Below are 25,957 nucleotides of genomic sequence, written 5' to 3' on the forward strand. Positions count from 1 at the left end.
GGAAGGACAGAAATTTATATGCAAGTAATGTTGGAAACATACACTGTTAGAACCCTAGAAGCACACACTCTGTCATTAATCTTGGGCAAGCTACTTAGCTTTGCCTCAGTTTCCTCATCTGTAAAATGGAGATAACAGTACATCTCCCTCGTTGATTAATTCCGAAGATTAAATGAGATAATATATATATTTTTATACAAAGCACTAAGATTGTGCCTGGCATCTGAATGGTAGCTCTTGTTACCACCTCACCCCTGAACTTCATTTTAGAATCAACTAAATCTTAACTGTTTACAAATAAGGAAGGAAGCCCAGAGGCCCTCGGGCCCTGGCAAACATCCAAGGGATCCTGGGCCGCATAAAGACTGCTCTAGACTCAAAAAGGAAGAAGGCACAGGGAGGGAAGGAGCTACGCAGGGAAGTCACACAGCGGAACTCAGCTGGGCCGTTGCGCAGAGCATCGGGAAGGTGACAGGCCCTGGAAAACCCGAGGCCCACACCACCTCGGACGGGGGAGTCGGCCACCAGCCTGCCTTGCTCGCGAGTGTCCGCCAGAGGGCGCTGGGAGCCGCGAAAGCGGGCGCGCGTGGGCGGGCAAAGCGCGGGGCCACCGAGTCCCGGGGCGCCGTGGGTGTGGTCTTGGGTGTGTGCCCGCTGCGTAGCGGAGGCCGCGAGTCCCCTGGGCCTCAGCGTGCGCGCACACGCTGTGGGCTTACGGGCAGCCCCACCTCCTCCCCTCCAGGAGCCCGTTTGCCCCTGGGGTGATGTGTCAGGAGTTGTGTACCCCGGTGGATGGGTGTACGTTGTCGGGCAGGGCAGGGGCAGGTTGTGCCCAAGCTCGCGCACACACAACCCCACGCCCCAGGGCTCGGTTCCCAGGCCCCCGCGGCGGGCGGTGGGAGGGAGGGATGTCCCGGAGGGAGGGCCCCCAAGTAACTTTTCTTCGGAAAATATGTCGGGCTGGCCCCCAGCCCAGGCTGAATCATCAGGCTCCGCAGCAGTGAGTCACGGCCTCCGCCCCGCCGAGAGCTTGGAGGGAACCCCCCCTTGCTCAAGGCCTGCCCGGGCTCTCCTCCCCTCCCCGAAGGGTCAGGGGCAGAGCAACCCGCCCACAGCCCATCCCCAAGACAGCCTGACTCCCACTGGGAACGAAGCCTTGGCCTTTATTCGCGGGGGCCCGCTATTCCGTTCACAGGCCCCTCCCAGGCGTGGGGCGGGGGAGACGGTGCGCGTGGGAATCCCAGCCAGAACCCCGGAGGGGGCATAGTCCCCTTGTGTAACTCTCGCAGTCTTTTCCATAGGTTTCCTCACCAGGGTCAAGCACTAACATGGGGTGATGGCGGGATAGGGGGGAGGTGCGAGGTTCCTATAGGGGAGGGGGGGCGGCTGTAGCACCAAGAGCCCGTCCCCCGACAACATCCCTGAAAGGAGGACTAAAATAAAGCCCTGGGGTCCTTTATATTTGGCAGAGGCGCCACTTAAATATGGACTGATGGCGGGCACTGAGGCTGGGCCCCAGCAGTCTCAAATTCTGACCACCAGCTGAAGGGGGCAGAGGGGCGAGGCTGGGCTTTCAATCCAGGGCAGGTGGGCAAAGGACATAAATACCTCAAAGTGGGCTCAGTCTGGGAGGAGCAAAGTCGAAGGGGCTTTTCTGTCTCCTTAAGATCCCTGTTAAAGTAGGATGTGACCAGAGTTGGGGGAAAGGGGCTAAGAGGGGTCCATCTGAGGAAGTAGGAGGTTGTGTCTCCTTTCTGAGCCCCTAGTGGTCCCAAGGCCTGAGGACGTGATGGAGTGGGGGGTCATTTCCTGGGAGGGCAAGAAGTGGGGCGGGGAGGGGGCCTGTTAGTCATTTCAACCAAGTGGCTGCTCATTTAAGGGAAGAAGCAAGGGGTCCAGCCCAGAGCTCAGGGTCGGACTGCCCAGGGCTGGTTTGTTTGACATATAGGTGCTCTTTCCTGAGGATGTAGACCCCATGAGGGCAGATGTGTGTGTGTCTGTCTTCTTCTCTGCTGGAATCCCCAGTGCCTAGAACAAGCCCCAAACACTGAATGTAGTAGGTGCTGAATAAATACTTGAATGAATGGTGAGTGGATGGATGCCTCTGTGTGTGTTGCCATGGGTGTGATGTGCCTAAGTGTATGTGCAGGCAGAGGTGTGACGGGTGAGCAGAGAAGTCTTGCCCCTCCCTTGGTCCCCTCTGTCTGGTGGTGGGGAGCAGAGTGACCCCCATCCTTACAGCTGGGAAGGTGGGCAGGCAGGATTCGTGTGGGCCAGGGTAGGGACGTGCGTGCAGCTGACCAAAGCTGGGGAGCCACAGCAGCGCAAGTGGGGCGGAGGGCCAACGGGCAGTGCCAGCTCACTCTGCCGAGCCCTTGTGGCGCCGCTTAGAGGGTGGCACGAGGCGCCGGGGCAGGTTGGTGGGCAGCCCGTGCCCCTCGAGCTTGGCCTCGATGAGGTGGCTGGCCAAGGCAAACTCCTCGTCATCCAGCATGCCATCCCGGTCAACGTCACTCAGCTTCCAGATGCGCCCCAGCACCGAGTTGGGGAGCTTGGTGCCCACCATCCAGGTCTTGGCCTTGGTGCCGCTCAGCTTGCCGTCGGCTGGCGCCAGGTTGTAGAAGATCTCGTCGTATTTGGACTTGTCCTTAGTCACCACCCACTCAGTCTCGTCGTCGGAGCCCTCCTCGCCATCCTCCAGGGCCTCGTCGGGCCCTCGCTCCACAAACGGGCCCATGTGGGTGCCCTCAAAAGCGCCGCCCTGCACGCCCACCTCGGTGCTCTCCAGCTCCTCCTGCCGCAGCAGGGGCATGAGCTTGGCGATGTCATGCGTCAGCATCTCGTCCAGGGCTTCCAGAAGCTTCGGCTTCAACGAGTGGAATTTGGTGAAGTCGTGAGCCATCAGCAGCTCCTAAGGGGGCAACGAGAAGTCAGGGTGTACCACCCCCAAGGCCCTGGTCCATGGTGGCACCGTGACACTTGAGCAGCTCAGATAGCGGCTCTTTACCAAGAGGTGCAGATGTGCTCGAATATCTGCTTGGGGGCCCACCACTCAGAAGGGACTTGGGCAACAGGGTCTCATGGACCCTCCCCCTGTGCCAGGGGTGCTTCAGAGTCACTGGGCAGAGAGAGCTTGGGGGACCTCCGGTGACTCAGAGCCGCAGCCGTTTGCCAGCTGCTAGACATGTTGACATCAGCCCCAGCTTTACCGGAGTGCTGGCGAGTCGGCCCCAGGCCTGCCCGCCCCGGGGCACCCCGGCTGCCCAGTTGGCTCCCCACCATGATGCAAATTAAGAAGATTCCATTCCTGCCGCTCTGTTACCCCACACACAGAAAGAGCCAGGGGCTCGCTGCCGAATGCAGAGGTTAGCTTTGGGATGGAAAGATCTTTAAGAGACCCTGGGACACCCGCCTTCAAGAGGTCTTCTTTGGCATGAGCAGCTATGGGGCTGGGTTTGTGGTCACACCGCTTCTCACCCAGGCAGCCTGAAGTCACCTCCACTGGGAGAGTCACAACAAAGACTGACCCATATCATGACATCACATTAATTTCCAAAGCCAAGACAGAGAGATCTATGATAGTGACCATAAAGAGATGGGGGGAGGAGGGTAACAGAGAAGTTGGGGGCAGAACTCCAAGGTCAGGCTGCTGGGATTCCCACCCAGCCCTTCTACTTAGGAGCTGTGTGTCCTTGGGTAAGTGACTTTGTCTCTCCGAGCCTCAGTGTCCACATCTGTAAACCAGGTTGATCACTAGCACTCCCCTCATTTGGAGGGTGGGAAAGGCTGAATGAACTTGTCTGCATAAAAATGTCAGTGTCATATTAACAGCTGCTATTTATCTAGCCCAGTGGTGCTCAACCAGGAGTAATGGTGTTCCCCAGGGGATAGGTAGCAAGCTCTAGAAACATATTTTGTGTGTGTGACAGAGACAGAGAGAGAAACAGAGAGAAGGACAGATAGGGACAGACAGGAAGGGAGAGAGATGAGATGCATCAATTCTTCATTGTGGCTCCTTATTCTCCTTAGTTGTTCATTGTTGCTTTCTCATATGTGCCTTGACCAGGGGCTCCAGCAGAGCGAGTGATCCCTTGCTCAAGTCAGCAACCTTGGGCTCAAGACAGCGACCCTGGGCTTCAAGCCAGCGACCACGGTGGTCATGTCTATGATCCCATGCTCAAGCTAGTGAGCCTGTGCTCAAGCCAGCAACCTCAGGGTTTCAAACCTGGGTCCTCTGCATCCCAGTCTGATGCTCTATCCACTGCACCACTGCCTGGTCAGGCGCTAGAAACATTTTTGATTGTCACAGCTGGGGGGCAGTGCTACTGGTGATAAAGGCCAGGGATGCCACTAAATATCCTGCAGCAAAGAATTCTCTGCCTGGCCTGTGGAGGCTCACTGGGTAAAGTATTGGCTTGGAATGCTGAGGTCGCCGGTTCAAAACCTGGGCCTGCCTGGTCAAGGCACATATGGGAGTTGATGCTTCCTGCTCTTTCCCACCTTCTCTCTCTCTCTCTCTCTCTCTCTCTTTTTCTCTCACTAAATAAATAAAAATTTAAATTAAAAAAAAAGAATTCTCTGGCCCCAAATGTCAGTAATGCTAAGGTTGAAAAGCCTTGGTCTAGTCCAAACTCTGTGCCAGACACTGTCCTAGGGGCTTGTTGACACACATTAGCTGGCGGGTATTCACGGCAATAGGCAGACACTGTCAGGATGCCAATTTTCCAGTTGAAGAAACTGAGGCTCAGACAACAAAGCGATTTACCCAAGTTCATAGAGCTAGTAAGGGGTCCAGGCAGAATTCACTCTACCCTAATTCCTCATTCTTGGGTTGGAGACATCTTAGACCCAAAGGTCACACAGGCTTTGAATATCAGTCCTCAAAACAGGTTCAGCCTGGGTAGGAGCTAGTCCTCACCTCCATGCCTGGGCCAGGACTTCTGTCTTTATGGTCATTTGGTCACTCGTGTCCTGCCCACTTCCAGTAGCTCATCATTTATCCTCCACGCTACCACACCCAGACCCAGTGCATCCCCAGCACTGGCTAATCCTAGGCCTGGACATGCGAGGAGCCTCCCACTCATCCTCCACGATCCATTTGTCCCTTCTTCCTCAGTACTAGAACCCTGAATGTTACCTGGGCCACCTTGAAGAAAGACTATACAGTGTGTCCATAAAGTCATGGTGCACTTTTGACCTGTCACAGGAAAGCAATGAAAGACGATAGAAATGTGAAATCTGCCCCAAATAAAAGGAATACTCTCCCAGTTTCATACCTATTCAGTGCAGTTCAATGTGGGCTCACGCACAGATTTTTTAGGGCTCCTTAGGTAGCTATCCCGTATAGCCTCTACAGACTCGTCACTGACTGATGGCCTACCAGAACGGGGCTTCTCCACCAAACTGCTGGTTTCCTTCAACTGCTTATCCCACTGAGTAATGTTATTCCTATGTGGTGGCGCTTCGTTATAAACGCGCCAATATTCACGTTGCACTTTGTCACAGATTCAAATTTAGCTAGCCACAGAACACACTGAACTGTCCTCTGTACCGTCCACATCTCAACTGGCATGGCCGTGGGCTGCTCTGCTGTATATACGGTGTTACATCATCATCTGCGCATGCACACATGCTGCCACATCATCCTACAGAAACTGGGAGGGTTTTCCTTTCATTTGGTGCAGATTTCACTTTTCTATCGTCTTCTGTTGCTTTCCTGTGACCGGTCAAAAGTGCACCATGACTTTACGGACACACTGGACTTCCCAGCTCCCCAGCTTCCCTTGCAGTTGACTGTGGCCATGTGATTAAATTCTGGCCAACTGAAGGTCAGCACAAGTTATAAGTACAATTTTAGTAGAACTGCCCTGTTCAATACAGTAACCACATGTGGTTATTTGAATTTAAATGAGTTAAAATGAAACAAAATCTAAAATTTCAGTTCTAATGTGGCTACTGGTTACCATTTTGAACCACACAGCATAAAGTGCTTTCATCATAGTAGGAAGTACTATTGGACAGCACTGTTCTATAAAGAAAGAGACTATCCCATTAGCTTCCTTTCCCCTTCCCACTTCTTGCTGGCTGGAATGCAGACAAAAGGGCTGGAGTTTCCACAGCCATTTTGTACCATGAGGGGTTCTTGGGACTGAAGACCAGACATGGAGGGGAACTAACTAAGAAAGGGCTTGGGTCCCAGGCTCTGTGAAGCACCAAACCAGCCCTAAATCAACTTCCAGAACTTGTATGAAGGAGAGAAATAAACTTCTAACTGAGCCACAGTTATCTGGAGTTTTTCTGCACTCCCTTATCCTAACTCATAATACGACGCTCCCATGGAACTATTTGCGGAAGGTGCTCCTGAGAACCTGCCATCCATCCCTCCCGTTTGCGAGGCCCCGTCTGGGAGCCCACAGAAGCCAACCCTCTGTCGATTCTCCCTGTCAACCCGCTGGCACCCGCCCGCACCCGTGGGGCCTCCCACCTGCATCTTCTGGCAGTCCGGGAAGTCCCCGGGGGATATATGATGCTCCAGCTGAATCTTAGCGAAGATGACAGGCAGCTTGAGGATCAGCTGCTTCTTCTTGTTTTCCTTCCCAAATACGGAGGGCATCTCCTTCTTCAGGTAACTGATGATGTACGTGTGAACCTGCAGGAAGGGGTGTCGTGCCTGAGCCCGCCTCACAGTCAGCTGGTGGGCTCGCTGAAACAGGTTCCCAGGCCTCCCCCCACCACAGTTGCTGATGCACATAGCTCGGGGCGGGGCCGAGAGTTTGCATTTCGGACAGTTGCAGGTGAGCTGCTGTCCTGTTGCCATCACAGGTAGAAGGCTCCTAGGCACTCTCGGCCCCTCCTGTGGCTTAAACACCCTGCAGTGCAGCCACAGTGCACCCCTAAATCTATAGACCAGACCAGCCCTCTCCCTGAAGCTCAGCGCTCAGAGCTGATTGACTTGTCCACATTCCTGGACAGCTCCGTCTTATATGACACCCTCTGTGGCATTTGGGCCCGGCCCCCAGAGCTGTGTCCCCCTCAGCTGTGCACCCCCACTTCTCCCTCCTCAGTGGAGGCCAGGAATCTGAAAATTACTCCTAATTTCAATCTTCTTACTCCTCACACCTCCAACACCATAGTGGGCTCTTTCCTTATTTCTTCCTAAATCTCTCATTCAGCCCTGGCCTGGTGGTTCAATGAATAGAGCGATATCCTGGCACATCAAGATCAAGGGTTCAAACCCTGGTCAGGGCACATATAAGAAGCAACCAGTGAGTTCACAAATGGAACAGTTAGGTAGAATAATGAGCTGATGCTTCTTTCTTTCTCCCACCCCTCAATCAATGAAAAAAATTAAAATAAATAAATATGTCATTTCCCTCAGCCTCAGTGGCCACCACCCCAGTCATCATCTCTTGCCTGGGCAGACACACCGGTCACCCCACTGGTCTCCTGGCTTCTCCTCTTGTCCGTACAAACCCTTCTCCATGTAGCAGCAGCAGCAGCTGGAGGATTTTTTAAAGGAACAATCACCAGACAAGATTCTTCTCCAAAGTCTCCATCTGCTTTTCACCCAAGTTCAAAACTCCTACCATAGCCAAGAAGATCCTGCAGTAGCAACTCTCAAAGTGTGGTCTGGGGAACCCCAGGAGGTCCTGAGACACTTTAGGGGTTCACCCAATCAAAAGTATTTGAATAATAATAGTAAGGCACTATTTATCTTTTTTACTTCTCATTTCCTCCCAAGTGGACAGGAGAGTTTTCTTTAAGACTACAAGATATGGGAAGCCAGACATTAAAGAGATTTGCAAAAATGTAAAACAGGTTCCCTGTCCTTCCTAATTTTTTTTTGTTTCAAAAATAGTTAATTTATATAAAACATATGTTAGTTAGGTTAACTCACAGTTGTTATTTTAAATGATCTTATAATATTATTACCGATATTTATTAATATAAATTAACATTATCAATAACCTACCGATAACATTTATAACAAATGACTACTTAATAACTACGTAACTATTAGTTATTGGTTCATTAATATTATGAGATAACATTAGATGTTCTCTCAGTTTTAAATTCTAATTTTTTAAAATTATTTTTAGAGGGAGGAGAGAGAGAGAAAGGGGGATGGAGAAGCGGGAAGCATCAACTCATGGTTCTTTTTACATGTGCCTTGACCAGGCAAGCCCCGGGATTTCATACCAGCAACCTCAGCATTCCAGGTTGACTCTTTGTCCACTGTGTCACCACAGGTCAGGCTCAGTTTCAAATTCTAATATAACCAACACAGACAGATTTAGTCCATGTACATACAAATTCTTTGAGGCTCTCATTTTTTTTTTTATGTGAGAGGAGAGGAGATAGAGAGACAGACTCCCGCATGCGCCCTGACCGGGATCCACGTGGCGACCCCCATCTAAGACCGATGCTTGAATCAACCAAGCTATCCACAGTGCCCCGGGCCAATGCTGTAACCAATCGAGCCACTGACTGTGAGAGGGGCAGAGGGAGAGAAGGAGGAGAAGGAGGAAAAGAGCAGCAGATGGTAGTTTCTCATGTGTGCCTGATTGGGGATCAAACCCAGAACTTCCGCATGCCAGGCAGATGTTCTATCCGCCGAGCCAATGGGCCAGGGCCAATAATTTTTAAGAGTGTAATGACATCCCAAGACTGAAAGTTTTGAGAAGCACTGCTCTACATGATTTGACTCCTGCCACTTCATCCAACAGTATCTCTCCCCATTCACTGCTCCAGCTTCCTCACTTGCCTTCCTGGGTTAACCAGATATCCACCCTTTCCCACCTCAGGGCCTTTGCATATGCCACTCTCTGCAGCTGGCTTCCTCAGCTTCCTTTTGAGGCCACTTCCTCACACAAGCCATCCTATAGGAAGTAGGTGCCCCAACTGCTACCACCCAATTATTTTCTATCTTTACCTTTATTGTTCTGTTCAAAACATTTATTATTATTTTACTTATTTGTTGGTTCATTTATTCTGTCTCTTTCCATCAGAATGTGAGCTCTAGGAGGAATGGGACTTCAGCACTGGCACCATGTGCACAGAAAACACTCAAAAAATATTTGTAGAATAAGCCAGTTAACTAGGGCAACTCTGAGCCACAATCTCATATGTTATCAAAAGACAAACAAGGAGGGCAGAGTAATGAGCATACTATGTCCCACTTAAATAGGAAGCTAAATAAGTAAACATATATGCTTAAATAAAAACAATATCTCTAGGGAAAGGCACAAGAAACTATTCGTGGGGCCACTTCTAGGGAAGAGACCCTCAGAGCTGGTGGGATCCAGGGCAGGAGGGGGCATATTTGACAGAGCATGAATGCTTTACTGTGAGATGGTCTTAAATGCTCAATTAAAAACACTGACTAGCCTGACCAGGTGGTGGCGCAGTGGATAGAGCGTCGGACTGGGATGCGGAAGGACCCAGGTTCAAGACCCCGAGGTCGCCAGCTTGAGCGCTGGCTCATCTGGCTTGAGCAAAGAGTTCACCAGCTTGGACCCAAGGTCGCTGGCCCCAGCAGGGGGTTACTCGGTCTGCTGAAGGCCCATGGTCAAGGCACATGTGAGAAAGCAATCAATGAACAACTAAGAAGTCGCAACGCGCAACGAGAAACTGATGATTGATGCTTCTCATCTCTCTCCGTTCCTGTCTGTCTGTCCCTGTCTATCCCTCTCTCTGACTCACTCTCTGTCTCTGTAAAATAAATAAATAAATAAAACTTATTAAAAAAAAAAAAAAACACTGACTAAATGATTCATAAGTTAAAAATGCTAAAAATTTTGGTGACTCTGGATCTGAATCCTCACCCCCTCCTACCTCCACCACTCTGTCTCCTCCAGCCTCCTTGGGCTACTTGTTCAAGCATGTTCCTTCCTCGGGGCCTTTGCATTTTAGTGTTTCCTCTGACTGGTATGGTCTCCCCCAGATCTCCACCCAGCTCTCCCTTTCCTTCCTTCAGGCCCCTGCTCAAATATCACCTCCTCTGGGAGACCCTCACTACTGTCCCTGAAAGAGTCCCTCACCAATCTCTTTCCTCCACCTCATTTTTCTTCATAATCCTTATGACATACAATATAATGTGATAGATTAATTTAATACCCACTTTCGCATTAAAAAGTAATTCTACAAGAAAAGAAATTCCATCTGGTTTGCTCCCTGCTGTATCTGTAGGGCCTGGAACAGTGAAGAGGCACGTTGAGACACTCAGTAACTGTTTGTTGAATGAATGTTACTGGGCCGCTCAGAGAAGCTCAGTAGGCAAGTTCAGGGCACGTGGCCGCTTTAGACTCAGACCTGCCCAAGTCCTTGGCCTCGTGTATCACAGCGCGGTGAAATCACCCCTTTTAGCAGCTCTCACCTCAACTGAAGGGCGGGGCCAGAGGACTCACCCACACTCTACCTCGTGAAGAGGAGTAGCTACCCAGAGTCCAGAAAGGCTTTGTACTTCTGGGGAAGAGGCTGTTTGATGGTGGGAGAATCCTACATGAGGGCTGAGCAGGTGACATGGAGCAGGGGAGGGGCAGTGAGGCTTGGTCACAGCGGACGCTGTGCCTTGAACAGCACTGGGGATCCAAGGTTGGATCTACAGGAGGAAGGGGAAGGAGTGGTCTGTAGGTGTGAGGGACCATCAGGGCAGGGGTCTGCCCAGTGTGCTGGGCGTGGCATGTGGAAACGAGCCAATGGGATGAGGGGGCGGGGTCTAAGGGCGGCTCCTCGGTGGCTCAGAAGAGGGGAGGCTGGGAGGGCGCTGATGGCTTTTCCAGAGAGGAAGTGGGGGAAGGTGCCAGGAAGAGATAAGGTGGGAGGGTAGGGTGGGCCAGGGCACGGGTCCCGGACTCCGGGGTTTGTCCAGGTTTCCGGAGCCGCCTCCTGTCTGGCGGGGGTACCAGGTGTCCGGCCCAATCCTGCCCCTCAGTCCTGGGGCCCTGGGCTCCAGCTCCGGCCCGCTGTGTGCCTCCTAAAGGGGTTTGGGACTGAGGAAGACAGATGGAAGGAGATGATAGATGATGATAGATAGATAGATAGATAGATAGATAGATAGATAGATAGATAGATAGATAGGATATAGGATGAGGGAGGGAGGGGAGAGAGGAGTCAGAGGAGAATGAATGAGGGATAAAAGAAGAGAGAAACAGAGAGGAGAGAGGAAGAGAAAAAAGTTAAAGAATAAAAGAGAGAAACTGAGAAAGAGGTAGAAATATATATATATGAGAGAGTCAGAGAGAAAGAGACAGGCAGAGGCAGTGCGGAGCCTGGGCAGAGAAGGAAAGAAAGGTGGGTTCTCAAGGCTCCAATCCACACCTCCACACCGGGCCCTCCTTCCTACGGAGGATTCCTGGGGTGGGGGTGGGGGCTCTGACTCACCCCCTCTTGCTGCTTCTTAAACCAACACCTCTGGCTCCTTAACCTTCTGGGACTCCCTGCTTGCCTGGCTTCCTGCCCCACCCCCACCCTGGCAGGCTCCCCTATGAATGTTCCATTTGGCCTCCAAAATCGCTCTGAAACCAGTGCTCTCCTCCCCCTCCCAAGACCTTGTCCTGATCCAGGCTCCTCCTCATTCCTCAGTGCCCAGCCTCCTCCTGGTCTGCGCCCATCTCACCCCCTTGAATCCACCCTCCAGAAGGCAGCAAGTCTGACGCTGTCCCTCCCTTAGGCTGAACCCTTCCTGGCCTCCCCAGTGCCTTTGCCTCCCTTGCTCTGAACACTTCCATGGCTCCCTAGGACCCTTGGGACAAAGTGCATGTTCCTGGCCACTGCCCCGGGTGTTCCGACTCCCACCCACCTGCCCAGCCTCAGGTTCAGTTACTTGTACTTCCTGCACTAGGTTCAGCCGCCATTTTCCCTTTTCCTTGAACTAGCCTTGTTCTCATCTCCAGTCCATGCTGCTCCCACTCAGAATCCCTTCCCCTCCTCGTCCTCCTCATCATCCAGTTTGCAGCTCAAGTGCCCTCTCCCCCAAAAAGCCTTCTCTGATTCCCCCCTGGACTCCCCAGTCCTGGCCCTGACACGCTGGGAGTCTGAGATCACTGTCTGGAAATGGGACTGCCCTGCATTACACGGCACAGGGCCAGGCACAGAAGAGATTTTGTTGAATGTGAGTGTTTGTTCAATGCCATTCATTCAATAAATATTTACTGAACACAAACCCTGTTCCAGGAGCTGGGGATACAGTGGGAGACAAATTCAAAGGAAGATCCCTGCTTCTGTAGAGCTTAAGTGCAAGTGGAGGAGACGGCAACAAACACCGAAGCCCGATGAATGGCTAACATAGGACCAGGTAGTAATGAACACTGTGAAGAAAGCTGCAACATGGATAAAGCAGGACTTGCAGGAGGGAGGGGAGGAGTTATTTTCATTAAAAGGGAGGGCAGGCAGGGAAGCCTTTCTGAGAGGTGACACTTGAATAAAGACAAAAGGAGGTGACAAGTGAGCCAGGTGGATAGCCAGGTGGGAGGGGGTGAGTAGGGAGAGGTCTCCAAGAAGAGGAAACGGCAAGTACAAAGGTCCTGATGTAGGACTGGGGAGGCCAGCATGAAGTACAGTGAATGGTGGGAAAGGAGTAGAACAGGGGTCCCCAAACTGCGGCCCCCTGAGACCATTTATCCGGCCCCCGCCGCACTTCGGAAGGGGCACCTCTTTCATTGGTGGTCAGCGAGAGGAGCATAGTTCCCATTGAAATACTGGTCAGTTTGTTGATTTAAATTTACTCGTTCTTTATTTTAAATATTGTATTTGTTCCCGTTTTGTTTTTTTACTTTAAAATAAGATATGTGCAGTATGCATAGGGATTTGTTCATAGTTTTTTTTATAGTCTTGGCCCTCCAACGGTCTTAGGGACAGTAAAATGGCCCCCTGTGAAAATAGTTTGGGAACCCCTGGAGTAGAAGATGAGGATAGAGAGGAAAAGCAGGGTGGAGGTGGAAGGGGTCGACTGTGGACCACAGGGAGGGCTTGGCTTTTGCTGAGTGAGACAGGAGTCCTGGGCAGCACATGATACAGTCTGACTAGTTGTAGGTAATAAATGAAGAAATAATAGAACAGAAAAGAGACAAGAACGCAAGAGTAGAGGAACAATTTTCCACGTAATTAATTCTGCTTCCTCCAGTCCTCTTTGCACCAGACTGACCCAGCCTGGAGAACTCTGATTAGACAACTAGTTAATCCGAGAGCAGTAAGTCCACGACAAGTAGCCAAAGAGAGGAGGTCAGAGGAAATGCTAGAGCTGCCCCTGCCACCCTGGCCCTTCAGTACTGCCCACTGTCGCCCCAGGACTGCTCACCCGCACCAGCCGGGCCCTCTTCACCAGGTCATTGAGCTTGCGCAGGGCAGCGTGGCGCGGCAGGCCCTGGATGTCGCGGAAAAGGTCCTGCTCCTCCAGCTCAAAGAGGCGCCGGTTGTCCGGCACAAGGAGGGGCTGGGACCAGAAGGAGCCGATGTAGACGCGCAGCACCTCGGGCGTGCCCACAACCTTGCCCAGCGCCCACATGAGCGCCCCGTAGACGCGCATCAGCTGCTGAGTCTCCACCATGTCGGCCTTGTTGAGAACCACTCGGATCTTGTCCTCGTGGCCGCGCAGTGCGCCGATGGCCTCAGAGAACTCGTCGGAGATCTCCAGCTTGTGCGCATCGAACAGCAGGATGATGAGGTCCACGCGCTCAGCGAACCAGCGCAGCACCGCTGGGAAGTCATAGCCTGGGGGTGAGGGTGAGGGTGGGGTCGGAGTAGGGGGGGCAAAGATCAGTCCCCAACCTCCAGCCATCTGGAGGCATCCATTCCTTTGGGTTGATATCTGTCCAGATGTCCAGGGTTCTCACTATCAAAATCCTTTTCTATGTGAAATAGAGAAGGTCCCCAGAGTACCCCACTGCTCTGGCTTCGCAGCCCCCCAAATTTCCCCCATCACTCTGGTCCCAGTCCCTCAAGCCATCTAGCTACGGGGGCAATCACCACCTTTCCCTCATTCATTCATTCATTCATGCATGCATTCATTCAGCAGATACTAGTGTTGTGCATTGGTCTAGATGTACAGGTTGTTAAAATACTGAAGTGTTGGCCCTGGCCGGTTGGCTCAGCGGTAGAGCGTCGGCCTGGCGTGCGGGGGACCCGGGTTCGATTCCCGGCCAGGGCACATAGGAGAGGCGCCCATTTGCTTCTCCACCCCCCCTTCCTCTCTGTCTCTCTCTTCCCCTCCCACAGCCAAGGCTCCATTGGAGCAAAGATGGCCCGGGCGCTGGGGATGGCTCCTTGGCCTCTGCCCCAGGTGCTAGAGTGGCTCTGGTCGCAGCAGAGAGACCCCCTGGAGGGGCAGAGCATTGCCCCCTGGTGGGCAGAGCATTGCCCCTGGTGGGCGTGCCAGGTGGATCCCGGTCGGGCGCATGCGGGAGTCTGTCTGACTGTCTTTCCCCGTTTCCAGCTTCAGAAAAAAAAAAAGAAAAAGAAAAAGAAAAAAAAATACTGAAGTGTTTCCTAATAGCTGTGCGTCTATGGACACCCCAGTCCCCTAAGTACCTCCATCACCCCAGCCCCACCCAGACCTGTTGGATCTCCACACAATCCAGCAACTAGAGAGTTGATATTGGCTCTGGCTATGCTCTTGTCATAGCAGATATTAAATATCATAAATGTATTCAACAATATTCACTGAGAGCCTCAGTGTGTGCCAGATCCTAATACCACAAAGGACACACAAACAAGGTCCTTGCCTTTGTGGAGCACCCATCCCAACAACTGATTACTGCTTTCATTCATTCATTCCTTTTCACCATTCATTTCACCATTTACTCATTCATTCAGACCGTTTACTCCCAAGCAATGCTTGGGAGAACAGAGAGGTCTTCCAAGTCAGGAAGACATGGGTTTAAATCTGGCTTTGCCACTATCAGCTCTGTTACTTTAAGCAAGTAGGAAACCTCTCTGAGCCTCTGTTTCCTCTTCTGTAAAACGGAAATCATAATGAAACCGACCTTGTAGGACTGTTGTGAAGATTAAAAGAATATATACTGCTCACAGAAATTAGGAGGTATTTCAAAATGAATATAAAGCGATAAAAAAAGAAGCATTTGATTTTTTTAGTAAACAAAAACATCAGAAAAGCAAAGTCAAAGAAAGTTCAATTATGCAAATGAGATGCAAAACCAGCTTTTATTTCATCGGTGAAAATGCACTATACAAAAGGCTGAAAGTACTGGAGTATCTGCAAGTTCCCTGATCCCCTAATATTTGTGAGCAGTGTAAATGAGCTAATGCATATGGAGAGCTTAAAACAGTACCTGGCATTGAACTATACACTTAAAATAGGTGAGTTTAAGGCATGTAAATTATACCACAATAAAACTGTTGAAAAAACAAACAGTGCTGGCCCTGGCCGGTTGGCTCAGCGGTAGAGCGTCGGCCTAGCGTGCGGAGGACCCGGGTTCGATTCCCGGCCAGGGCACGCAGGAGAAGCGCCCATTTGCTTCTCCACCCCTCCGCCGCGCCTTCCTCTCTGTCTCTCTCTTCCCCTCCCGCAGCCAAGGCTCCATTGGAGCAAGGATGGCCCGGGCGCTGGGGATGGCTCTGTGGCCTCTGCCTCAGGCGCTGGAGTGGCTCTGGTCGCAACATGGTGACGCCCAGGATGGGCAGAGCATCGCCCCTGGTGGGCGTGCCGGGTGGATCCCGGTCGGGCGCATGCGGGAGTCTGTCTGACTGTCTCTCCCTGTTTCCAGCTTCAGAAAAAAAAAAAATGCAAAAAAAAAAAAACAACAACAACAAACAGTGCTGAGTGCCTGGTAAGTGCTCAGCAGGTATTAGTCATGATGCAGGCCAGACAGGGGCCAGGGGCGGAGGTTGTTCAGGGACCCTCTCCAGAGGTACTTGCTCTGTGCTGGGGACACAGCTTGCTCAGGCAGCCCCATCCTGTCCTTACAGGGATCACAGTCTCTTGGGGACCCAGACCTGTCCCCAGAGTCATCAGGCTGGATAGGAGAGCGCAGGGAGCTGCAGGAGCCCAGAGGGGGCACGTGACCCAGCCTGGGGGGTCAGGGAGGGCTTCTCAGAGGAGGAGAGACCATGGAGTGGCCACCCAGGGGAAGAGGAGTTAACTGGCAGAACAGGGAACCAGAGCTGATTCACTTGACATCACTTCAAGCTGTCCCAGATTCCTCACTGAACCTTCAAAACAACCCCAGGAAGACACACACTTTTATGACCCCCATTTTCCAGATGAGGAAATTAAGGCACAGAAAGATTAAGGGACTCTCTCAAGACACACAGGTAGGAGGATCCTCCAAGGGCCTCTATGCTTAGCTGGGGAGCTGGGTGCTGGGCCATCAGGAAGCAGGCTCCTTGCGGTTGCTGGGCACTAGATGGGTGGGGTGGAGGAGAGTGTTTGGGGGGAGAAAGGGCCGGCTGGTCACCAGAGGGACAGCAGCTGGGGCTCCCCCCTCTCCAATGTTTACACAAACACACTCACCAGCCCGGATTCGGAAAGTGTGTTTCATGCAGAAGGGAAGGAGGGAGGAAGATTGAGTCAGCGTGGGAATGGGAGACGTGGCAGAGAGGAACCTGGCACATGCGCACTTACACAGGGAAGTCACATTAGCACTTCCATAGCACCTACTGTGTGCTGCACACTGTTTTCAGGCTCTGCACATTTTGACATTTAATTTTAACCCCCAGTGCAACCAGAGGCTGATACCAGAGGCTGATACCATTATTTTACAGATGAAGCAACTGAGGCACAGAGGTTAAGTACCGGTAGCTTGCCCAAGGCCCCACAGTTTAAAAATAGCAGAGCCCAGATTTGAACTCTGCCAGAGGGCCCCATTGAGTGTACACACATGCACATCCACAGATACTGCATGCAGAGGCAGCCACACAGCCCAGCAGTGTGCGCACACATGCGGGCTCACACACAGGTGCACACCCCACAGATATCTGGTCACAGACTCCAAGCTGCAGACTCCCGGACACACTCTTGCTCACAATCTAGGACCTACACAGATATTCTTGGTCACACACTCACAAAGACACTGTGAGACCCGCATAAAGTAGCAGCCACCAGCACGCACACACAGCACAGAAGCACACCTTCACACCCACAACCACCCCTTCCAGATCCAAAGGCACCCGGGCACAACCACACACAGTTCCACAAAAGACACACCCCAGCACACGTGCACACACTCTCACCTGTACACACAACTGTACGCAGAGATACCATCACAGCCCTCCAAGTCACCCACAGCCCCACATCTCTTCAGAGACACACGAAGTCACAGCCAGAAGTCACAGGCACAGGCCCCAGGACACACAACACACTCAGACAGAGGGACGGACAGACTCCCCTTCTCTTACTCTATCCCCACTGTCAGGGAAGGAGACCCTGTTCTCTACTCTCACCCCACCCCGCCCCCGCCACTGCCTTTGGGCACGGCACGCGGCACCCCTGCTCTGGTTGGAGACACCGCTCCCTTTGGTTCTCCCAGGATCCCCCCACCCCCCGCCCACCCGCCTCCCCCGGCGGCTGGCAGTGCGCCCTCCCAATCAGTTCCGCAGCTGCCCCCTGCCTTTCTCCCCGGGGACGCGCGTCGCTGGGCCGCAGCTAGGGACACCGTTACCCTCCGCGCCCTCGCCCTGCCCCGTGGCCCAGACTCCCGGCCCCCTTTGGCCTACACTGCGGCCTCTTTTGCCCCAGTTCCCGGCCTCCGAGGCGCGGGGCGGGGCCCTGAACGCTGGGGCGGCGGTGCGGGGCGCAGATGCAGAGGGCGGTGGGGGCCGGGCTCTGGAGGCCCCGCTGGAATTCGCCTCCTGCCGCTCCCCCTGCACAGCTGTTTATAAATTCCAGGCCCGGCCTTGGCCCCCGCCCAGGTCCCCCTCCCAGCCCCTTCACAGCCCCATCTGCGGCCCAGACCCAGCGAGGAGCTCAGCGCCCAGGGCCTCCCTTCCCTCCGGGCCTCTTGTCTCTCTGTCTCCCTGCCTCGCTCGCAGAATCTCTGTCTCTTACTTTATGTGTCTCTCCCAGTCTCTTTCTCGAACTTTCCCTCTCCTCCCTTCAGCCCGCCCAGACGTGCAGCTGCGGCCTGTTCACACGTGTTCACCCACCCGCCTCCACCACCGGTGCCAACACGGAGAATCACGGCCTCCTTTCCACCAGTTCCCTTCCAGTACCAGCCAGCACAGGGCCAGCTGACACAAGTGCAAGTCCTAGCAGAGACCAGGGCCTCCTCCCTCTGGCCTAGGAGTCCCTGCAGTCTGAGTCTGGGCCCCGGCTCGTCCCTCCTCAGACCTGGGAGTCCAGACCCCCAGCCCTGCCCTCCTCAGACTCGGGAATCCAAACCCCCCAGCCCCGCCCCTCAGACCCGGGAGTCCAGAGCCCCAGCCCCGCCAGTCAGACCCAGGAATCCAGCCTCACTCACCACGGCTCACTCTCTGTTTGGCACCAGACAGGATGCCCGGGGTGTCAATGATACTAATGCTCTCCAGGACCTGATTAGGGAGCTGGGCACACATGAACCTAGGGTAGAAGGAAGGGCAGGGGTCAATGCAAGGAGAGACAGGAGGAGAAGACAGAAGAGAAACCAGCACTGCACAGAGGTTAGTTAAATCGGGTTCAGGAAAGGGAAGACTTAAAAAGAAAAAGGAGATCAGTACAGAAAATAATAACTGTAAAAAAAATCAGAGCCAGCCCTTGCTGCTTGACTCAGTGGATGGAGGGTCAGCCCAGCATATGGACATCCCAGGTTCGATTCCTGGTCAGGGCACACAAGAGAAGCAACCATCTGCTTCCCTCCTCCTCCCTCTCCCCCTTCTTTCTCTCTTCCCCTCCTGCAGCCAGCAGCTCAGTTGGTCCAAATGTCGGCCTCAGGCACTGAGGATTGCTTGGTTGATTCAAGCATTGGCCCAGATGGGGGGGTGCCAGGTAGATCCTGGTTGGGGTGCGTGTGGAAGTCTGTCCTTTTATCTCCCCTTTTCTCACTTAAAAAAGAAAGAGGAAGTTCTGTTCTCATCATTTTTATGTATTACAATTTATTTAGTCCTTGAAACAATCCTGTGGAATGGAGACTATGGTTATCCCCATTTTCCAGATGAGGATAAGAGAGGCACAGAGAGGTCAAGTCATTTACCCAAGGCAACCCAGCTGGGCAGAAGCAGAACCCAGGTAGGCTGGCTCCCCTGGCTTACCTGCTCCCCTGAGGAAGGCAGAAGAGCAGAGGCAGGAAGGGGAAGGATCGGAGAGAGAGGAGAGAATTGGGGTTGAAAAGGAGAAAAACACAGACAGGGAAGGGACAGGAAGATGCCCTCTGACTAGGCTGCACACCTGTTGAGGAAAGTGTTTCCAAAGGGGTTGAGTTTTCGGAAAGGCTTCTCTGGGTCAACAACAAGGGCGTTACCCGGCACGATGCCCTCAGTGTCACCGTGCATGACAGCCACAAAGCAGTCGGTGGTGGGCTCAGGCCCCACGCGAGAGCCTGGCACCTCCTGCTCCAGCAGGTACTGGATGAAGCTGGTCTTGCCTGTGCTGTACTGGCCAGCCACCAGCACCATGGGCTTGCCATCGAAGTCGGCATCCTCCAGGGCAGGTGAGTGGAAGTCTCCAAAGCGGTAGTGTTCCTCCAGGGGCAGCAGCTTGGTGCGGTACAGCTCCTTGAGGGACGAGGTCACCGTGCGGATGGCCTCGGGCTGCTGGCCCCGAGCCCCACTCCGCTTCATCCAGCTGAACATGGTGGCTGCACACTACCCACTGGGCTCACCGGCCAAGGGAGATGCACAGGAGGAGAGCTGTCTGAGGGGAAACGAGGAGGTGTTGATGGGGGACTGCCTAGTGGAGGAGAAGGAGAGGGGAAGGAGCTGGAAGGTGGATTGAGATGAGAAGGATGGAGGAGCGAGCAGAGTGGGAGGAGCAGCGAGTACTGATGATGGATGGCAGGAGGTGATGCTGGAGGAGGAAGAAGGTGACTTCTCCTCCAGTGGGAGGCAGAGAGAAATTAATGGTGGAATGGCTGAAGAAGGGGGATTGGTGGTGGCAGACCAAGGGATGGACAAAGAGAAGGATGCAGAAGCTGCCCAGAAAAAAAATATATTCCCTCATTCCTTCATTCTTCTCTTCCTCCCCCTTCCCCTTCCATCATTTCACACATTGTTGCTGAAATCACTCCATGTGTCAGGAGCTATGGACCCTGAAATGGGCCAAAGGCCAGCTCACACCCATTCAAAGTACCCAGTGAGGAGAGGACCTGGGCACCAAGCAGTCACTGATGCCTGGGAAATGCCAGGCAGAGGCCTTGTGGGCACCAGAGGGGGACATGATAAACTGGCTACAGGAGTAGCAAGCTCTGGCTGGGCTGACTTTTGAGCTGCTCCCTGTAGAGTGGGCACAACAAGAGCATTTAGGCAGAGAGGATGGTATGTGAACAGGCCTGGAGCTGTGAAGTGTGTGGAAGGGGTGGCTGGACTCATGGGCAGGAGGAGGAGGGGTGAGAAATAAAGCTGAGAAATTGCCCAGGTGCATCCAGGTCAGGAGGCCTGAGGTATTCACAAGAATAAGAACTCAACATTTATGACCACTGCCTGCCAGATACTGCTCTACTTTATTTAATCATCATAACAGCTTTGTAAGGTAGAGCTATTGTTATTCTCACTTTTTTGACCAGAAAACAGAGGCTTAGGAAGATAGCAATAACTTGTTCAATGGGCTGGAAAGTGCTCAAGCTGGGACTCCAGGCAACCTGACCTCAGAGCCTGCAATATATAGGTCTAAAGAATTAGGTAGAGAAAGAATTAGCAACCCAGCAGCAGTGAGCACCCCCAGCACCCAGACTGTTGTTCTCTAAAGTCCCTTCCTAGCCTTTCACTCTCTGTAGGATCTGTAGTGATGTCTCCACCTTCATTCCTGGTGTCCTTGCTTTTTTAATTTCCTTGACCAATCTAGGTAGATGCTTATAATTTTACTGATCTTTTCCCAGAACCAGCTTTTGGTCAGATTGGAGTCTCTAAATATCATTTTCCTCTAAAAGAAACTATGGCAGCCTGACCTGTGGTGGCCCAGTGGATAGAGCCTCAACCTGGAATGCTGAGGTCCCCAGTTGGACACTCTAGGCTTGCCTGGTTAAGGCATGTAGGAAGCAGTGACTGCGAGTTGGTGCTTCCTGACTGCTCCCCCACACACACCTTTCTCTCTCTCCTCTCACTAAGGTCAAAAAAGAAAATTTTTTTAAAAAGAAAGAAAATGGGGCTTCTAAGAGACATGGCTGATTCTTGGGCTGGAGCAGAGAAAGAAGTGAGCCTAGGTCAGACAATGAGGAAGCACTTAAAGACAAATGGGGTATATCACAGGGACACAGGACCCAGCCTGAAGGGGCTGCCACTGGCCAAAGATCAGACAGTTTGAGCATCAAAAACAATTGCAAATCAAATATGTTAAAAATCCATACGATCATAATGATTTTTTAAAAAAGGAAAAGAAAAAGGAGTTGGTGAAAGAGAGGTAAAGAAGAGGCAGGAGCTGGGCCCTGGGACATTGGCAGAGGGCTGTGGGTAGTATTCTAAGAGGGAGGGCTCTGGGGGACATGCTGGAAGGACGCCTGAAGTGGCCAGACGGCAACGGAGTTGGTGAGGTAGGAAGGGAGCTCTTGGGTAGGCGGAGGACCAAGTAGGACCGAGATGGATGAGGGCGGCTCAAGGAGGGGGTCTCCCCTAGCTGAGAGCATGGGGAAGGGAATTGAGAGCAACTGGTGGAGACAGAGGGGAGTGGAGGAGACTGGGCAAAACTGGGAGGGACGCAGAGAGCGGCGGACACTGTTACAGACTGGAAGGGGCTGAGAAGAGCGGAGGAGACAGACAGGTTTCAGGAGGGACTGGGGACCGGGAGACCGTTACACACTGTGGGATGAGGGTTGAGGGTTTTGGGCGAGCAGGAGACGAAACCAAGAGCCAGGGCAAGCTCGGGGCTCCACGGCCTGGGGCTGGGGATGACAGCTGAGGTCGGGGGCCACTCACCGATGGGGTGCGCAGGCGGCTGGGCGGGGGTCCCACGGGGATCCGAGGCGCCCACAGAGCAGCCTGTGCTTTTGGTCCCGTCCGGAGCCGTCTGAGCCGGGTGGGGCCCGGAGCCAGAAGGAGGGAAGGGAGGGGCGGGGGGCGGGCGGGACGAGGCACCCCCCTCCTCCCCAAACCTGGCGCCCGGCCTCTGGCGCCCCCTGGTGGGGAATGGGAGAGCGCCCTCACAAGGTGGGTAAGAGATGGGTTTTTCATTCCAGGTTCAAATTCTACCTCCACCTTGGGCACTGGGCCACTACCTGATCTCCATCAGCCTCCTTAACATGGGAATAACAAGAACAATAACAACAACAACAATAATAATAATAATAATAATAAAGACTTAAGCCTGACCAGGCGGTGGCGCAGTAAATAGAGCATCAGACTGAGACGTGGAGGACGCGGGTTCGAGACCTCGAGGTCGCCAGCTTGAGCGCGGGCTCATCTGGTTTGAGCAAAAAGCTCACCAGCTTGAGCCCAAGGTCGCTGGCTCAAGCAAGGGGTCACTCGGTCTGCTGTAGCCCCCCGGTCAAGGCACATATGAGAAATCAATCAATGAACAACTAAGGAACTGCAACGAAAAATTGATATTTCTCATCTCTCTCCCTTCCTGTCTGTCTGTCCCTCTCTCTGACTCTCTCTGTCTCTGCCACAAAAAAAAAAAAAAAAGACTTAAGTGAGTTCAAGAAACTCATCTACTCACAGCTCTCCCTGACTCTTGTTTCCCTCAAAGTAAAAGCCCCACGTAAAAGCCCCAATAGCTGGCACACAAGGCCCTGCAGGATGGACAGGCTCCACTGCCCTCACCTCTTTCCTGGTGCCCCTTGCTCACTCAGCTCCAGTCACTCTGGCTTCCTGGCTGTTCCTCCAACCTCAGGGCCTTTGCACTTGCTGTTCCCTCCACCTGGAAGGAATGACTTGTTTCCTCCTCTCCTTCAGGTCTCTACTTAAAGCCACCTCCTGAGAGAAGCCCTCCCTGATCTCCCTATTCAATGCAGCACCCACCATTTAGCCATGACAGCTGCTTTATTTATCTCCACAGTTCTTATCACTCATATTCCACATTTCTCTACTTAAGTGACTTACCCTCATGACAACAGGAGCCCCATGAGGGCAGGGATTTCCAACTGGGAGGTTCGCTGCTGTGTCCCCAGCCTAGCATAGTGCCTGACACCCCAAAGGAGCTCAGTGAATACTTGTTGAATGAAACCTACCATTTACTGAGTGCTTCCTTTGTGCAGCCTCACTCTAGGCTCTCTGAATGCTCAGGATATCCCTGAGAAGTCAGTATTATTATCCCCATTTTACAGGTGAGGCAACCGAGTCCCAGAGAAGTGGATTCAGAAAACCTAGAGATTGCTCAGGGCTCAGGACTAAGCGCCAGGCTTGGTCCATGGCAGATGCTTAAAACACATCCACTCTGAGGAGCCAGGCCCAGAGCTGGGTTTTTCTCCCCGCACGGGACTCAGAGCACGCAAGGCCCCAGTTAAACCCCAGCCCTGCTACTTGCTCGCTGGAGAACAGCAGGGAAGAGACTTTGCCTCTCTGCGCCCAGTTTCCCCCTCTGTCTTATTCGAGGGACCACTTTCCTCCGGGCTTCGTACTCCTTCTTAGTGCTTATTGCCATTGGCCAGAATATGTCTGCTATTTACTCTACTTTTTTTTTTTTTTAAGAATTCTTTATTTAGATTTTTATTTATTCACTTTTATTAGAAAGAGAGAGGAGAGTGAGAGGGAGAGAGAGGAAAGAGATAGAGAGAACAGGGGGAGGAGCAGGAAGCATCAACTCCCATATGTGCCCTGACCAGGCAAGCCCGGGTTTCAAACCGGCGGCCTCAGTGTTCCAGTGTTCCTTGATGCTTCATCCACTGTGCCACCACAGGGCAGGCCTTTACTTCTTTTTCAAAATTGAGGGTTTTTTCTTTCTTTCTTTCTTTCTTTCTTTCTTTCTTTCTTTCTTTCTTTCTTTCTTCCTTCCTTCCTTCCTTCCTTCCTTCCTTCCTTCCTTCCTTCCATCCTTCCTTCCTTCCTTCCTTTTCTTCTCCTTTTCCTCCTCCTCCTCCTCCTCCTTCTTCTTTTTCTTCTTCTTCCTCTTCCTCTTCCTCTTCTTCTTTTCTCTTTTTTTGTGAAACTTTGCATATATACTTACAAGAATTATTACAGTCTGTATATTTCTTTGTTCATGATATCTTTATCTGATTTTGGTAGCAGGATAACAGTACTGGCCTCATAAAGTGAATTGAGAAGTGTTTCTCCTTTGTTTTTGGAAGAATTTGTGAAGAATTGGTGTTAATCCTTTTTAAAAAGTTTGGTGGGATTAATTAGCGAAGCTATATGGTTCTGCATTTTTCTTTGTAGAAAGTTTGTTTATTTTTATTGCTCATTTGATCTCTTTAGGTATTATACAGCTATCTGGATTTTCTTTTTTTTTTCTTTTTTTAAATGTTGGCATCTGATATTTATTTATTTATTTTGTGGCAGAGACAGAGAGTCAGAGAGAGGGGCAGATAGGGACAGACAGACAGGAAAGGAGAGAGATAAGAAACATCAAACGTCTTTGCAAACGAAGACGTTGCGGCTCCTTAGTTGTTCATTGATTGATTTCTCATATGTGCCTTGACCATGGGGCTACAGCAGACTGAGTGACCCCTTGCTCCAGCCAGCGACCTTGAACTCAAGCTGGTGAGCTGTGCTCAAACCAGATGAGCTTGCATTCAAGCCGGCGACCTCGGGGTTTCGAACCTGGGTCCTCTGTGTCCCAGTCCAATGCTCTATCCACTGTGCCACTGCCTGGTCAGGTGCAACCTTAGAGTTTTTCTTTTATTAATTTTAATGGGGTGACATTGGTAAATCAGGGTACATATGTTCAGAGAGAACATCTCCAGATTATTTTGACATTTGATTGTGCTGCATTCCCATCACCCAAAGTCAAATTGTCTTCCGTCACCTTCTAACTGGTTTTCTTTGTGCCCCTCCCCTCCCTCAACCCCCTCCTTCTCCTCCCCCCCACCCTGTAACCACCACACTCTTGTTCATGTCTCTGAGTTTTATTTTTATGTCCCACCTATGTATGGAATCATATAGTTCTTAGTTTTTTCTAATTTACTTATTTCGCTCAGTATAATGTTATCAAGGTCCATCCATGTTGTTGTAAATGATCCGATGTCATCATTTCTTATGTCTGAGTAGTATTCCATTGTATATATGTACCAAAGCTTTTTAATCCACTCGTCCACTGACGGACACTTGGGCTGTTTCCAGATCTTTGCTATTGTGAGCAATGCTGCCATAAACATGGGGGTACATTTCTCCTTTTGAAACAGTGCTATGGTGTTCTTGGGGTATATTCCTAAAAGTGGGATGGCTGGGTCAAAAGGCAGTTTGATTTTAATTTTTTTTAAAGAGTCTGCCGGGGGGGCGGGACAGTCAGAAGATTGGCTTATCCTCAAAGGTGGACTCCTCGCTCCCCCTATACCACCACTACCACCACACACACACACATATTTTTTTATATAGACAGAGATAGAGTCAGAGAGAGCGATAGATAGAGACAGACAGGAATGGAGAAAGATGAGAAGCATCAATCATTAGTTTTTCATTGTGACACCTTAGTTATTCATTGATTGTTTTCTCATATGTGCCTTGACTGTGGGGCCACAGCAGATTGAGAAACCCCTTGCTCAAGCCAGTGACTTTGGATTCAAGCTGGTGAGCTTTGCTCAAACCAGATGAGCCCGCACTCAAGCTGGCGACCTTGGGGTCTCAACCTGGGTCCTCTGCATCCCAGTCCGACGCTCTATCCACTGCGCCACCACCTGGTCAGGCTGATTTTTAATTTTTTGAGGAATTTCCATACTGTTTTCCACAGTGGCTGCACCAGTCTGCATTCCCACCAGCAGTGCAGGAGGGTTCCCTTTTCTCCACA

The 25,957-nt window shown here is 51.9% G+C and overlaps 1 protein-coding gene across 2 annotated transcripts; it reads right to left on the bottom strand.

The window, feature by feature from the left end:
- Positions 1-1,143: 1,143 nt before the first annotated feature.
- Positions 1,144-22,104, bottom strand: EHD2 (EH domain containing 2). Of its 2 annotated transcripts, none has more exons than XM_066271678.1 (6): positions 21,994-22,104; positions 19,316-19,780; positions 18,414-18,511; positions 13,298-13,710; positions 6,485-6,649; positions 1,144-2,911 (listed from the first exon to the last, which is right to left on the bottom strand). In XM_066271678.1, exons 2-6 carry the CDS (start codon positions 19,717-19,719, stop codon positions 2,360-2,362), a joined length of 1,632 nt encoding a protein of 543 aa, XP_066127775.1. In that variant the 5' UTR covers positions 19,720-19,780; positions 21,994-22,104; the 3' UTR covers positions 1,144-2,359. The 2 variants fall into 2 exon arrangements, with proteins under 2 accessions (XP_066127775.1, XP_066127776.1); XM_066271679.1 differs by having other exon boundaries at positions 19,316-19,776; positions 21,994-22,102.
- Positions 22,105-25,957: the final 3,853 nt, after the last annotated feature.

Source organism: Saccopteryx bilineata, chromosome 3 (assembly GCF_036850765.1).
Source record: "Saccopteryx bilineata isolate mSacBil1 chromosome 3, mSacBil1_pri_phased_curated, whole genome shotgun sequence".
Classification (NCBI taxonomy): domain Eukaryota; kingdom Metazoa; phylum Chordata; class Mammalia; order Chiroptera; family Emballonuridae; genus Saccopteryx; species Saccopteryx bilineata.

Excerpts from the sequence above, each read along its gene's own strand:
- EHD2 (XM_066271678.1), bottom strand. The coding sequence starts at position 19,719 with ATGTTCAGCTGGATGAAGCGGAGTGGGGCTCGGGGCCAGCAGCCCGAG. Across the intron at positions 13,711-18,413 it reads CAAACAGAGAGTGAGCCGTG|GCTATGACTTCCCAGCGGTG; the intron begins GTGAGTGAGGCT and ends CCTCACCCCCAG. Across the intron at positions 6,650-13,297 it reads AGAGGGCCCGGCTGGTGCGG|GTTCACACGTACATCATCAG; the intron begins GTGAGCAGTCCT and ends CCCTTCCTGCAG.